At 48.9% G+C, this 13,236-nt stretch overlaps 1 protein-coding gene across 1 annotated transcript in view; it reads right to left on the bottom strand.

The window, feature by feature from the left end:
- Positions 1-13,236, bottom strand: part of Fam117a (family with sequence similarity 117 member A) — a 55,762-nt gene that overhangs the window by 2,175 nt on the left and 40,351 nt on the right. Inside the window, exons 3-7 of the mRNA XM_004655552.2 lie at positions 9,744-9,839; positions 7,198-7,308; positions 6,680-6,814; positions 4,245-4,446; positions 3,017-3,167 (exon numbers count right to left, since the gene is read on the bottom strand). Coding sequence (XP_004655609.1) covers positions 3,017-3,167; positions 4,245-4,446; positions 6,680-6,814; positions 7,198-7,308; positions 9,744-9,839 — 695 coding nt within the window. The remainder of the gene's footprint in view (positions 1-3,016; positions 3,168-4,244; positions 4,447-6,679; positions 6,815-7,197; positions 7,309-9,743; positions 9,840-13,236) is intronic.

Raw genomic sequence — 13,236 nt, 5'->3', positions numbered from 1 at the left:
ATGCAGGTAGAAATCTACAGGCCTAAATCTAATTCTAGAGTACATTTGAAAGGTAGGACTGTCAACATTTTTACCATGAGGAAAGGACAGAGAGAGGTAAGGTAGTTATGGCTTCTCAGCAGATCTAGGTTCTACCTTACCACGTGGTCTTGGCTGTATCTGTCTCATCCTAGGTCTTTTGATCATTTGGGCAAAATGTCAGGATGGAATGAAGTTAGGACAGGGAGAACCTGGGTAAGGGGTTTATAATGAACAAGAAGAATGGGGCCAAGATGGCACCCCTGAATGTGTATTACCAGTGACGAATCAAGGAAGCATGGGCCATACTGGCAGCCAGGGAGGATGAGGAAGAGAAGGTAAAAGAGGTTGAGCAGCTTGTTTTGATGGCAGTGTCAAGAATCATTAATTGGGGGCTGGAGAGATGGCTTAGTGGTTAAGCACTTGCCTGTGAAGCCTAAGGACCCTGGTTCGAGGCTCAATTCCCCAGGACCTACGTTAGCCAGATGCACAAGGGGGCGCACACGTCTGGAGTTTGTTTCCAGTGGCAAGAGGCCCTGGCAACCGCCCCCCCCCCACTCTCTCTCTCTCTCTCTCTCTCTCTGTCGCTCTCAAATAATAAATTTTTTTTAAAGAATCATTAATTGGGCTGGAGGGATGGCTTAGCGGTTTAGGCATGTGCTTGTAAAGCCAAAGGATCCAGGTTCAATTCCCCAGGACCCACATTAGCCAGATGCACAAGGGGGCACACGCATCTGGAGTTCGTTTGTTGTGGCTGGATGCCCTGGCACGGCCATTCTCTCTCTCTCTCTCTCTCTCTCTCTCTCTCTCTCTCTCTCTCTCTCTGTCTCTCTCTCTCTTTCTTTGTCAAATAAATATTTTTAAAATAAAAGAATCATTAATTCAGACTTTCTCTCAAGATGTGAAAATATATGCATGATTTGGGATTTGACAGAGAGGCTGATTCTGAAAGGGGACAGCTGTGTCTTTTCTGAAGAATATGAAGACACTTGTTTTGTTTTCTTTGAGGTAAGGTCTCACTCTAGCCCAGGCTGACCTGGGCCTCACCCAGGCTGGCCTGGAACTCACAGTGATCCTCCTACTTCTGCCTCCTGAGTACTGGGATTAAAGGTGTGCACCATCATGCCCAGCTATGAAGATGCCTTTTTTAAAAAAAATTATTTTTATGTATTAGAGACAGAGAGAGGGAAAGAGAGAGAAAGAATAGATGCTCCAGGGCCTCTAACTACTGTAAATGAACTCCAGACACATGTGCCACCATGTGCATCTGGCTTCTGTGGGACCTGGAGAATCAAAACTGGGTTTTTTGGCTTCACAGGCATGTGCCTTAACTGCTAAGCCATCTCTCCAGCCTGAAGATACCTTTGAGACATGTTTCTATCTGTAGATGATGCTGAATATGAGGAAGCAGCAGAAATGACAAAACCAGAAATACAATGAAGAAGCTCAGCATGACGGAACTTTTCTGGTGTTCAGAAAAGAAAGGATGTTGGGCATGGTGGCACACACCTTCAATTCCAGTACTCGGGAGGCAGAGGTAGGAGAATGAGTATGAGCTAGAGGCCACCCTGAGACTACATAGTGAATTCCGGGTCAGCCTGAGCTAGAGTGAGACCCTACCTCAAACCCTCCCCCCCCCCCAAAAAAAGGAAGGTGGGCATGGTGCCACCTTGTGCATCTGGCTTACATGGCTTACATGGGTTCTGGGGACTTGTACCTGGGTCCTTAGGCTTTGTAGCAAGCACCCTAACTGCTCAGCCACCTCTCTAATCCCCTAGTATCTTAAAAACAAAACAGAACTACTGTATGCTATATACAAGAACTGCTCTGAATGAAAGCTGGGAAGATGAAGAAGCCCAAGGTCTACAGCACTTCAGCCCCAGGTGTATTAGGAAATAGGTGACGAGCTGCCGGCTCCCTGAAAGGGTTAATGCAGAGCAGGAAGCTAGATGATTACAGATCCTCTGTCTTGAATCTGTGAAAGAATCTGGATGGCAACAGCCTCATTTCTAGCTGCATTCTTAACTTGGAGAGAGGGAAAATGGTAACGACCCGCCGGCATAAGCTCTGAGAGCTGGCCTCTTCATTCCACAACACCCCAGAGGGCCAGCTATGCAACCCCCCCACCCAAGGTTTGCCCTCTCCCTCACTTGAGATACAAATGGTGCCCTCAATGCCCGAAACACAGTCCCAGCCAAATCTTCCCTCCCACACCATGACTAAACTTCCTGGCTGCCTTTGAAACCACAACTTCCAGTGTGAATCTGCCCCAACAAATGTGAAGTGGTAGAAGAAAATGGAGTATGCTCTCCTGGGACCTGCTAAGGGTGATGGCGGGGTGGGGGGGGGTGGGGATAGTGTGGCATTTGGAAAGGCCTCAACCCTCTTCTAATGTGGGAGAACTGTAAAGAGATCAGCAGATGGTTTCTGAAACTATCCAATACGATTTGGGAATATTCCATTGTCTCTTCCGGCAAGGAGTGGAGATTTCTGTCTGGCAGTTCCCAATACTTGCATCACACTTACACCCGGGGGTAAGGAACCTACTGCGAGCGTGCACTCCCTCTGCTCTCTCTCCTTTCTTTCTCCCTCGTTTCTTACCTCCCTCCCCACCTCTCTCTCCCTCCCTCTCTCTTCGTTCTCTCTGATTATGGTTTACAAATCCTCACACCTTCCCCAGGGATGGAAAAAAATAGAAGAAACAAAGGGCTTAGGTTTCAGATATCTTTCCCTTCCAGCTCCTGCTGCGCTTGTGGCTGGCATGTGGGCAGAGAGCGGGTTTCTATGGAGATAATGATAAGCAAAGATTTAAGTGCTCAGAGTAGGTAATGTCAACAAGTTTGATCATGGAAAAACTGCAGGGCTGATCATCTGATGCTGACACCACCTCTATACAGCAGAGAGCACACACAAGCAAAGAAGGGCCCGTCAGGTGGGATGCCAGGCTCGCCTCCACGCTGCCCTCCTCTTCCCACTCTGCTCACGGGGCTGTACTCACGTGGCCTCTTCAAACACACGCACTCTCTCACAGCCTTCTGGGGGCTCACGCTTGAAGACATAGCTGTGATTAGGCCGAGGGGAGGCAGCAAAGGCAAGGACTGGAGAGGGGCTGCCATCTTCTAGGAAGGCAGGGTGGCCTGGAGAGGAAGCTGCGAAAAGAGCAAGGCCGTCAGCAGAGACAAGGAGAGCCTCTCTGCCTTCCACAGCTCGGGGTTAGGGGCGAAGGGGCGAAGGGGCAAGGGGGCTTTGCCCGTCAGCTGGTTTGCTTTGTACTCTACACGGTTCAGGGCTCGAGGTGAGCTCAGTCAGAGGGTATGTGCTAAGCACACATGAGGCCCTATTTCCAATCCCAAGCACCACCACAAAAATAAAAGCAATAAAAATAAAAAACTGAATTGATGTGAAAAAGTCTCACAGAATCCTGTATTCTCGTGAGGCAAGTTGGGGCGAGGATCTCTAGACCCCACACTTAAAGGAACCTACCTGCCATCCTTCTAGCTTCTCCTGACAGACCCTGGCTGCCGGTACTTTACAGTGTTATCCTGTCCACAGTCTAGAAAAGCTGTCACTCCTTGAAAGGAGTACTCCACTCCAAGGAGCAACCTTGACTCAACCCCACTTGGAGGATAAAATTCCTCTCACTTTCCAACCTGTGAATGTGCTTTGCCTAGGTTGCAAATATTGACTTTATCTGCATTTCTCACATTTATTCCTCCTCACTCTGTGCTTGTTTGTTTACCTATGTGTATTGTTAGATCATGCCCTTCAGCCTACCTCATGGGGTTGCTGTGAGCATCAAATCAGACGGTGTGAGCAACAGTGCTTTCTAACATAGGGAGCGTTAGTAGGAGGCAGGAGTCCTGTCTCACTCCTTGGTGAACAGCCAGGGCACGGGAGAAACTAGGGATTTGGAGTCAGAAAGTTTAGGTGTCAGTCTGGGTCAAACTGAAGGACCCTGGCCACAAGACCATTTATAATTGCCTTGAAGTTCTCAGTGATGATTACACAGAAAGATAGGTGCAGAGACAGTTAACATAAACTACAGGTCAGAATGGGGTGCAAAGGACCATTATCGTTATTGGGATGGTGTACAAGACATCGATGAATCACAAAGACGGTCGTGTTGGTTCACAGGAACGCCAGGCCTGGAACTGCTCAGCGGCAAAGGGAGTGGAGCCTCTCCCACAGCCCTGGGCCATCTCTGCTGCCTTGGCTCCGCAACTTACCTTTGTCACTGGGGATAGGTGCCAACTCCTCAATGGCACCCTGGTGCTCCTCAAGGCTGGCCTGGCCAGAAGGCTGGGGGGATGCCAACGGCATGGAGGGAGAGCTGGCAAGGTTGCTTGGTTCCAGGAGGAGGAGGGGATGGTCACAGCTGCCATTCTGTGGAGGAGCTGGGGCACGGTGCCCATCAGGGACCTCAAGGATCTGAGGAGGAAAGAGGAAAGACATTAAATCCTGGACCTTGTCAAAATTGCAGCACTGCAATGACCTTCAGGGTACTCCTTGGGCTCTTCTAGAAGCTCAGCCTCAACTCCTAACACACAATAGCTGAACATTGCTTCCTTGAGCTATTTCGCCCACAGTACTTTGTTCCCTCATGGCACTGTCAGCCCAGCACAGTATCATACTCATTTGTGGGATATGGTCAGTGTGTCACCCCACCAGAGTATAAACCTCATGAGGGCAGAGACCCCATGTGCTGGAGGCTGGGAAGACATTAAGGACAAGGTACCAGGACACCAACATATGCTATAAGCCACCACAAGACAAGCATCCAGATGGTTATCACAGATTAAAGACCTGTCATCTCATTTTTCCTTTCTTCTTTTTTTAAAAAATACTTTATTTGCTGGGCGTGGTGACGGACACCTTTAATTCCAGCACTTGGGAGGCAGAAGTAGGAGAAACACAGTGAGTTCAAGGCCAGTCTGAGATTACTTGAGTAAATTCCAAGTCAGCCTGGGTTATAGTGAGACCCTACTTCGAACAACCAAAATGTGTATGTATGTGTATTTATTTGAGAAAGAGAAAGGGAGGCAGATAGAGAGAAAGAGAATTGGCACTCCAGGGCCTCCAGCCACTGCAAAAGCACTCCAGATGCATGCACCACCTTGGGCATTTGGCTTTATGTGGGTCCTGGGGAATCAAACCTGTATCCTTTGGCTTTGCAGGCAAGTGCTTTTAGCCACTAAGCCATCTCTCTAGCCCTTTCTTTTTCTAAAATATTTTATTTTTAATTATTTATTTATTTTGAGAGAGGGAAAGAGGGAGAGAGAGAATGGGCATGCCAGGGCTTCCAGCCACTCACTATAAATGAACTCCAAATGCATGTGGCACCTTGTGCATCTGGCTGACGTGGATCCTGGAGAATCGAACTGAGGTCCTCTGGCTTTGCAGGCAAGCGCCTTAACTGCTAAGCCATCTCTCCAGCCCTTTCTTTCTTTCTTCCTTCCTTCCTTCCTTCCTTCTTCCCTCCCTCCCTCCCACCCTCTCTCTCTTTCTTTCTTTCTGTTTTTATTCAAGGTAGGGTCTCACTCTAGACCAGGCTGACCTGGAATTCACTCTGTAGTCCAAGGATGGCCTCAGACTTACAGCAATACTCCTATCTCTGTCTCTCAAGTGCTAGCATTAAAGGTGTGCACCATCATGCCTGGCTTTTTGTTGTTGTTTTCAAGGTAGGGCCTTACCCTAACCCAGGCTGTCCTGGAATTCATTCTGTAGTCCCAAGCTAGCCTTGAACTCACAGTGATCCTCCTACCTCCGCCGCCTCATTTTTTTAAAAATTTTTAATTATTTATCTGAAAGTGACAGACAGACAGAAAGAGGCAAAAAGCGAGAGAGAGAAAGAAAGGGCGCGCCAGAGCCTCTAGCCACTGCAAACGAACTCCAGACACGTGCGACCCCTTGTGCATCTGGCTGACATGGGTTCTGGGGAATCGAGCCTTTAACCGGGGTCCTTAGGCTTCACAGGCAAACGCTTCACTGCTAAGCCATCTCTCTAGCCCTCCTCATTTTTAAACATTCAGTGGTACTTGGACCCCAGTGCACTAAATTGTGTGCATGTACATATGAACTGCTACATATGTCCAATTTTTAAAAACTGGCCAGTAGGTAAAACATAAGCTGAGGACTGCTGGTTACAATTATATTCATACTGTCCAACTGACGTTCCCCAATAGCACCGTGTCAAGATAAGATTATGCCCGAGGCTGCAGAAAACGTAGCACATAGTTCTGCCTGGGAGTAGGGCAGAGAGAAGATCGTACAGGGTGCCTGGGCTTGAGAGGTGGATGCACATCATGCAGAGGCAGCTAGAGGGAAGTGGTGACCTGAAAGTGGGGTAGCAGGAGCTGAGGTATAGGTGGGTGACGGCGCTGAATGCTCAGACACCAGCAGGACGCTGGTTTCCTCCCAGCTGGGGACCCTCCTCTCTGTTCCTCCCCACTCATTCTTTCCACTCTCTACTACAAAGCCTTCCCCAGCGACACCCACCTACCTCTACTCCCTCTGTATTTAAATCCGTTTGAGAAGAATGAACTCCATGTGTACAGGTGTCTTTGCTGGTGCTTGCAGAGCTGCAGCCCAAGCGCCCCCAGCTCCCCTCATGCAGGCACAGTCTGGTGCCCGTTAGTGCTCTCGGAGCACAGCCACCACTCACCCTCAGCAACTCCTCTTCACCCTGCTCCTTCACAAACACCTCCTCCAGCTCCTGGTTGAGTCCTTCCAGGCTCCGATGCAGGCAGGGGCTGAGCCGCAGGACAGGGGACCCTGAGGGGAAGCTGGGAGGGAGTGCCTGAGGAGAGGCAAATGAAGCAATCACATGAACCTCAATCAAGCACCATCATTTTTTATCATCTCTGACCAGGGGGTGACGGTCATGTCCACACGGCAGGACCAAGTGAGTAAAGGATGAATGAGGGGTGACTGCAGATTGCAACAGGTCCATTCAGTGTGACTTTCCCCAAAAGCTAGAGCTTTGAGGACTGCAGTGCGCTTGCAGAGTCACTGCCTCAATTGCACAGGGACGGATGGGCGTGGTGGAGAAACACACTGAGGACAAGAAGCCTTTCCAGTGTCCTTAAGCTTCGCCTGGCCACCACAGGGTCACAAAGTATGCGGTGTGGCTCAGTGCTGCCAGACTGAGGAGTGCTCCATGAGCCAGAGAAGATAACGTACCCTCACTGCTCCCCGCACAGCATGATCCCCTTGAACCGGGGAGCCTCGCTCCTTCTCCTTCCCTGGGCGGCTGAGCTTGGTCCTCTGCAGCTGTTGCTTCAGCTTGGTGATCTAGCGAATGCAGGGAGGAGGGTGAGGCAAAGCAGAAGCACACTGAGGTCCCTCCAAGACGTGGCCCTTGCCACAGGCCCATGAAGTGACATGGAGGTTAATCTTCACTCTAAAACCAGCTCCTCAGCCAAGCCAGACAGCTTATTACTGCACTATTTGATTTTCTTTCTTTCTTTCTTTCTTTTTTAAATATTTATTTGAGAAAGTGAGAGTGAATATGGACACACTAGAGCCTCTTGCTACTGCAAGTAAACTCCAGACACATGCACCACTTTGTGTATCTGGCTTTATATGGGCACAGGGCAATCAATCTTGGGCCATCAGGCTTTGCAAGCAAGTATCTTTCACTACTGAGCCATCTCTCCAGCTCCCACTTAACTTTATTACTGACCATATATGAATGACTTGATTCCTGACAAACTGAAGGCAGGCAACACCAGAACCATTTTGCTGATTACAGATGGACAAGCAGGAACATTCCTCCACCAAGAGCAATGATGTATTTATTTACTTTTTTCTTCTTTGGTATGTGTGTAGGGGGGTGTTAGACAAGGTCTCACTACAGCCCAGGCTATCCTTGAATTCATGATGATCCTTCTGCCTGATTCAGGCTCCCAAGTGCTAAGATTGCAGGTATGAGTCACCATGCCAGGCTTAAGATGGTTTTTCTAAGTGCCAATGACAATTCCTTCCTCAAAGGATATTTTTTTCCCCTTTCTTTCTCTCTTTTTTTTAATGTGCTAGAGCCTCTACTGGCTGCAGATGAACTCCAGATGCATGAGTCTTTGTGCATCTGGGTTTCTTTGAGTACTGGGAAATTGAACCTGGTCATTAGGCTTTTCAGGCAAGCGCCTTAACCACTGAGCCACCTCTCCAGCCCTCAATGGATATTTTTAACTATCCCAAAGGCCTTCAGACCAGGAAGGATGGAAATGTTTTCCTTTATTTTAAAATAGCCCACAATAAATAAATAAATAAAATAGACCACACTATGCAAGAATAGGCTCTCCTAAAGGAATACTATCTTTTGTGTTGACTTGCATACCCTGTAAAGTATCATAAGCGAGTTTGCACATGTGGCACACACATGTAAGTAACTGGAAGGCTGAGGCAGGAGAATTTTGAGTTTCAGGTCAGCTGAACTACACAGCGACATGTCTCCAAAAATTGTTTTGAATATTATTAATGTCACATCTGCAGATCTGGGCCTTTGTACTCTGAGCTAGCAGGTGCTTGTGGGGTGCAGAGCCATATAAACATAGCCTGAATGGCATTCGGAAAGTAGATCTGCTGACCACAGCATAAAACTTATGACCATAGCCAAGAACAAAAAGCTGTGTTTTTTTAAAAAATTGTGCTGGAGTAGGTAGAAGGATCATTGTGAGCTCAAGGCCAACCTGAGACTACACAGTGAATTCCAGGTCAGCCTGGGCTAGAGTGAAACCCTACCTCAAAAAAAAAAAAAAAAAAAAAAAAAAAGTGCTGGAGCTGAGCGCAGGCCTTGCCTGTGATAGGCATGCACTTTACCACGGAGCTCCACTCCCAGGCCAAGAACGTGCTGTTAAAACTCGCCACTGTGGGTCCCTCATACCATGCCTCCCACCCTTACCGTGTGTGGCTTGTTTACTCTGACATTCAAGACTTTAAGAACTTCTGAATTTCCACTTAGCTTTAGCCTGACAGCACATTCACTTCATACCTTCTCACCGCTCTCAGCAACAAGGACAGAAACAACCTTCCTTCATGATGAGGTAGAGGGTAAGTCCTGGCAAGTTGACCCTCTTAGGAGCTGCCATGGGACATGTCAGAAGAGCTGGTTTGGGAGCCCTATAATTCTAGCCTGTGGTTTTTTCTACTCTTTATCAATGGGGCAGAGGAAGAACAAAGTATTTTGGAACCTAAGATTATTTTTCCTTTTCATTTAAAAGAAGGCTGGGGGCACTGGGTGTGGTGGTGCACGCCTTTAATCCCAGCACTTGGGAGACAGAGGTAGGAGGATCACCGTGAGTTTAAGACCAAGCTAAGACTACACAGTGAATTTCAGGTGAGCCTGGGCTAATGTGAGACCCTACCTCAAAAAACAAGAAAAAGGCTGGGTAGACAGGTCATAGATGAGGTTGGGGACTCCTGATTCCCAGGGGCTTATTCTCCCTTTCTTCAGTCTGTGCACCAATGATCAGGGTCTTAACCTCAAAACAGAGTGCAAACAATCAACACTCCTACCCTGGGCCTGGCTTCCAGAGAGCCACAAGCAGCCACTGGCCAGTCCTTCCTACCAGCAACATCTGGGCTCCTAGGATCAAGCCACTGGAGGCTGCAGACAGTGCTGAGGAGGCTGGGAGGAGGCAAGGGAGCCTGGAAGTATGGCTGTCCTCAGGGCAGGGTTGTCACATGGTGCCAGGAGATGGACAGAAGCAGCAGAGAGAGGGCGTTACCTCTTTTCGGTGGTCTGTGCTGCCCCATGATGCTGAGCGCTTGTGCACGTAGGAGCTTGCCCGCTCACCTTCCGGCTCTTGCCAGGACAGGGGTGTCTGCAGGGAGACACACAAGTGAGACGACAGTTTCACAGGCAGACCCAGGAAGCAGCCACACGGTGTCCTGGGCAGAGGTAGTGACCTCACATCTACTCATCTCATCGGTTTATGGGTATGCTAGTTTGCCTCACTCTTCCACAAAGGTGGTGTGGGTGTACACCAACGGTGAGGCCATTTCCCAAACAGCACCAAAGAAGAGCACTGGCTCAGGGATCCTGTGTCCTTGAGTCTCTTTCCCTCCGTGTGCCTGGCACAGGCTTAGGTGCTTGGGAGCCCACTGAAAACAAGTCAGCACACAGGACTGCAATGTGGGGAAGGGGAAGGTCACCAATGGCCCTAGCAGAAAGTGGAGGCTCCCCTGCAGTGTGGTGCATCAAGCTTTCTCCTTCACACAGGAGTACCAGGAACCCCAAAGTCCTTCTGAATGAGCAGAGAGGAGTTTCAGAAATTCTGGACCTTGCTCAGTCCTCTTGGTGGGCCTTCCTTGTCCCTCATGAGGGACTTTCCATCTGTTGCTCCAAGACAGGGAACCCAAGATGGCACGTGAGGAAACTGTTGGCTCTAAGCACAAAGCTGAAGAGGCCCAGATCTGCACCCCTGCCCCCACCATTACCAACATCCTACTTCCATTCCAAGGGAGGGGTTGAGGGGAGCGAGTGTCCAGCGGGACCAGCTTTAACCACTCCACATGTAGCCAGAGCACAAGGGCCTGGGAGCTTGCTTCTCCGAGAGATCTGCTGACCTCCCCCAAGAGGCTGCTGCAAACAAAGGGAGAGGACGGGGAAAACACTGCTCTTCGCCCAACAGCTGCCAAGAGGAGCTCATGAGGCGGTCTAAGCCAGACTGTGAGAGCAGACTGCCATGTGCGACAGCTGTGCAGAAAAGAGCCACTGTGGACGGAGCCCTTGACCCTTCCTGCCCACAGCTGCGCAGGAGCAGTGTCTTTACCATGACACAGCCATGGCAAGATGACGCCCCAGTTGCCTTGTCCTAACACTGGTGTCACGAGGGAAGGCACCTTCAGTCTAGCCCCATCATCCAGGACTACCAGCCTCAGGTCTAAACCAGGGTGTCAGACTTCAGAAGTGGCTACAGCACGTGTCAAGAGGAAGCCCATCTCTCTGTCAGCTACTGGGATATGGCAAACACGTAGCATGCCCAAGCCAAGCCTGTGGATGGCTAGATCTGCTACCAAAGCCCTGAGTACCACACAAGCCTGTCACCCCTGGAAAAGTGGCAAAGGCCACAGAGGAGGGATGACAAAAATAAAGAGGATCATGCTCTTTTCTTTTCCTTCCTCCCTTTCTTTTTTCTTTGGGGTAAGATCTCACTCTAGCCCAGGCTGACCTGGAATCCACTATGTAGTCTCAGGGTGGCCTCAAACTTCCAAGTGCTGAGATTAAAGTCATGAACCACCAATGCCTGGCATATGATGGCATTTTTTTTTCTTTCTTTTTTTTTTTTTTTTGGTCTTTCAAGGTAGGGTCTCTCTCTAGCCCAGGCTGACCTGGAATTCACTATGTAGTCTCAGGCTGGCCTTAAAGTCACAGCAATCCTCCTACCTCTGCCTCTTGAGTGCTGGAATTAAAGGTGTGCCACCATGCCCAGCCACTGTTTTTTTTTTTTTCTAATTATAAAATGATATGTCTACTGTAGCACATCAGAAAATTATGAAGTAAAGGCAAGTATAACTGATGTATTATGGAATGTTGACTCAGTGGTACATATAACATGAGATAGCTTTATTTTTTTTCCAGGCCTTGAACAATATCTTGATGAGCCCCTGGAATATATGTAGGGGGCAATAAGATGAAAAATAGCCTCCCAAAGATATTAGACACCTATAAATGAGCCAGACATGATGGTATACACTTTTAATTATAGCACTTGGGAATCTGAGGTAGTAGGAGGGCCATGAATTTGAGGCTGGCCTTGGCTACAGGTTAGCTTGGGCTAGCCTGAGACCTTACTTCACAAAACAAAAAAAACAAAACAACAACAAAAAAGAAATAACACTAAAACTTCTAAATGTAACCTTATGTGGCAAAATTTTTGTAAGTGTGATTAAGGTCCCTGAGATGGTAGATTATTCTGAGATTATCTAGGTAGATCCCTAAATGCCGTATGTGTCCTTAAAGAAAGGGGCTAAAGGAGTAATGTGCACACAGAATAGGATAAAACATCACAGTCCCTAAAGCAGTGTGGACACAAATCAAAAGAAGTCAGCAGCTGTTGGAAGAGGCAAGAAGCAGACTCTCCCAAAAGCATCCTGGTACACACCTGCAACTGGGAGGTTGAGCCAGGAGGATCAAGAGTTCAAGGGCAGCCTGGGCTACACAATGAGTTAAGGGTCAACCTGGGCTACATAGAGATCATCACTGTCAATAATGTGGACCTGTGGTCTCTAGAGCCACGAGAGAGTACCCGTCTATTATCTAAGCCACTAAGGCTGAGTGAAGTCATTGTTAAAGCAGCCTGAGGAACCTACCATGGGGTGATTTGCTGGAGCTCCCGGTTGTTTCCATATTGGTGTGAATATTGTCAAGGCAGGTATACACAGAGCTGCTGCCTTCAGCCCCTCCAAGTGCAACAGGGCATGTCAAAAGGGGAGATTGTGTCTCTGACTGGTCAGGACCCTCTGGATATTACCACAGAGGTCTGAATCAAGGTCTCATTGGGGCACAGAAAAACCACAGCTAGAGAAGTCTACTCATGGTGGCCACCAGGACAGGGTGAAGCCTGGCTAAGTGGTAGTATTTTAAGTGGTCATTCTAGATGGTTCTTTGCAAGCAGAAGAGAACCTGGGCATAGTAGACCAAAAAGCCACGCTTGGTGAGAAAAGCCTCCACTGGAACAGACTAGTCCACACTCTAGCCAGGAGAAGCAGCTGAGCGAGAAGCAGGATCGCCAACCAACCATGAGTGGCAGCGACCAGCTGTGCAGTGGATGCCCAGACTGTGCAAAAGCGGACACGGTTAAATGAAGGACACCTTGTCTGGGATTCTGAGGTCTCAGGGCAACATGTGATAGCTGGGCAAGAGGACAGAGGATGGGTTCCCACAGTGCTGCCTAATAATGCAAGAATGAGACCTTCCACATTGAAATGCCTTTCTAGCCTCCAACCCAACATTCTACCTGGAGTGTATAGGCAGAGGCTGGCAGAGTCCTGGCCCTCAGTCTCCAGGGGCCTTGGGCCTCTAATAGGTTGCAGGTGCAGGGCTGGGTTGACCATAACGCACTGTACCTGTGTGCAAGTGAGGAGCAGCATGGGGCCCGGCTGCAGAGACGGTCATAGGGTCAATAGTGACGTGATGCACTCGAGCGAGCAGGGAAGTAGTCCCTTAGGACTCTAGCCAAACACAAAGGCAGGAAAAGGCTCTGAAGGTAGTCCACT

Source organism: Jaculus jaculus, chromosome 9 (genome assembly GCF_020740685.1).
Source record: "Jaculus jaculus isolate mJacJac1 chromosome 9, mJacJac1.mat.Y.cur, whole genome shotgun sequence".
Lineage (NCBI taxonomy): Eukaryota > Metazoa > Chordata > Mammalia > Rodentia > Dipodidae > Jaculus > Jaculus jaculus.
Note: the sequence above shows the minus strand (reverse complement) of the source record. Positions and strands in the feature narration are given on the sequence as shown.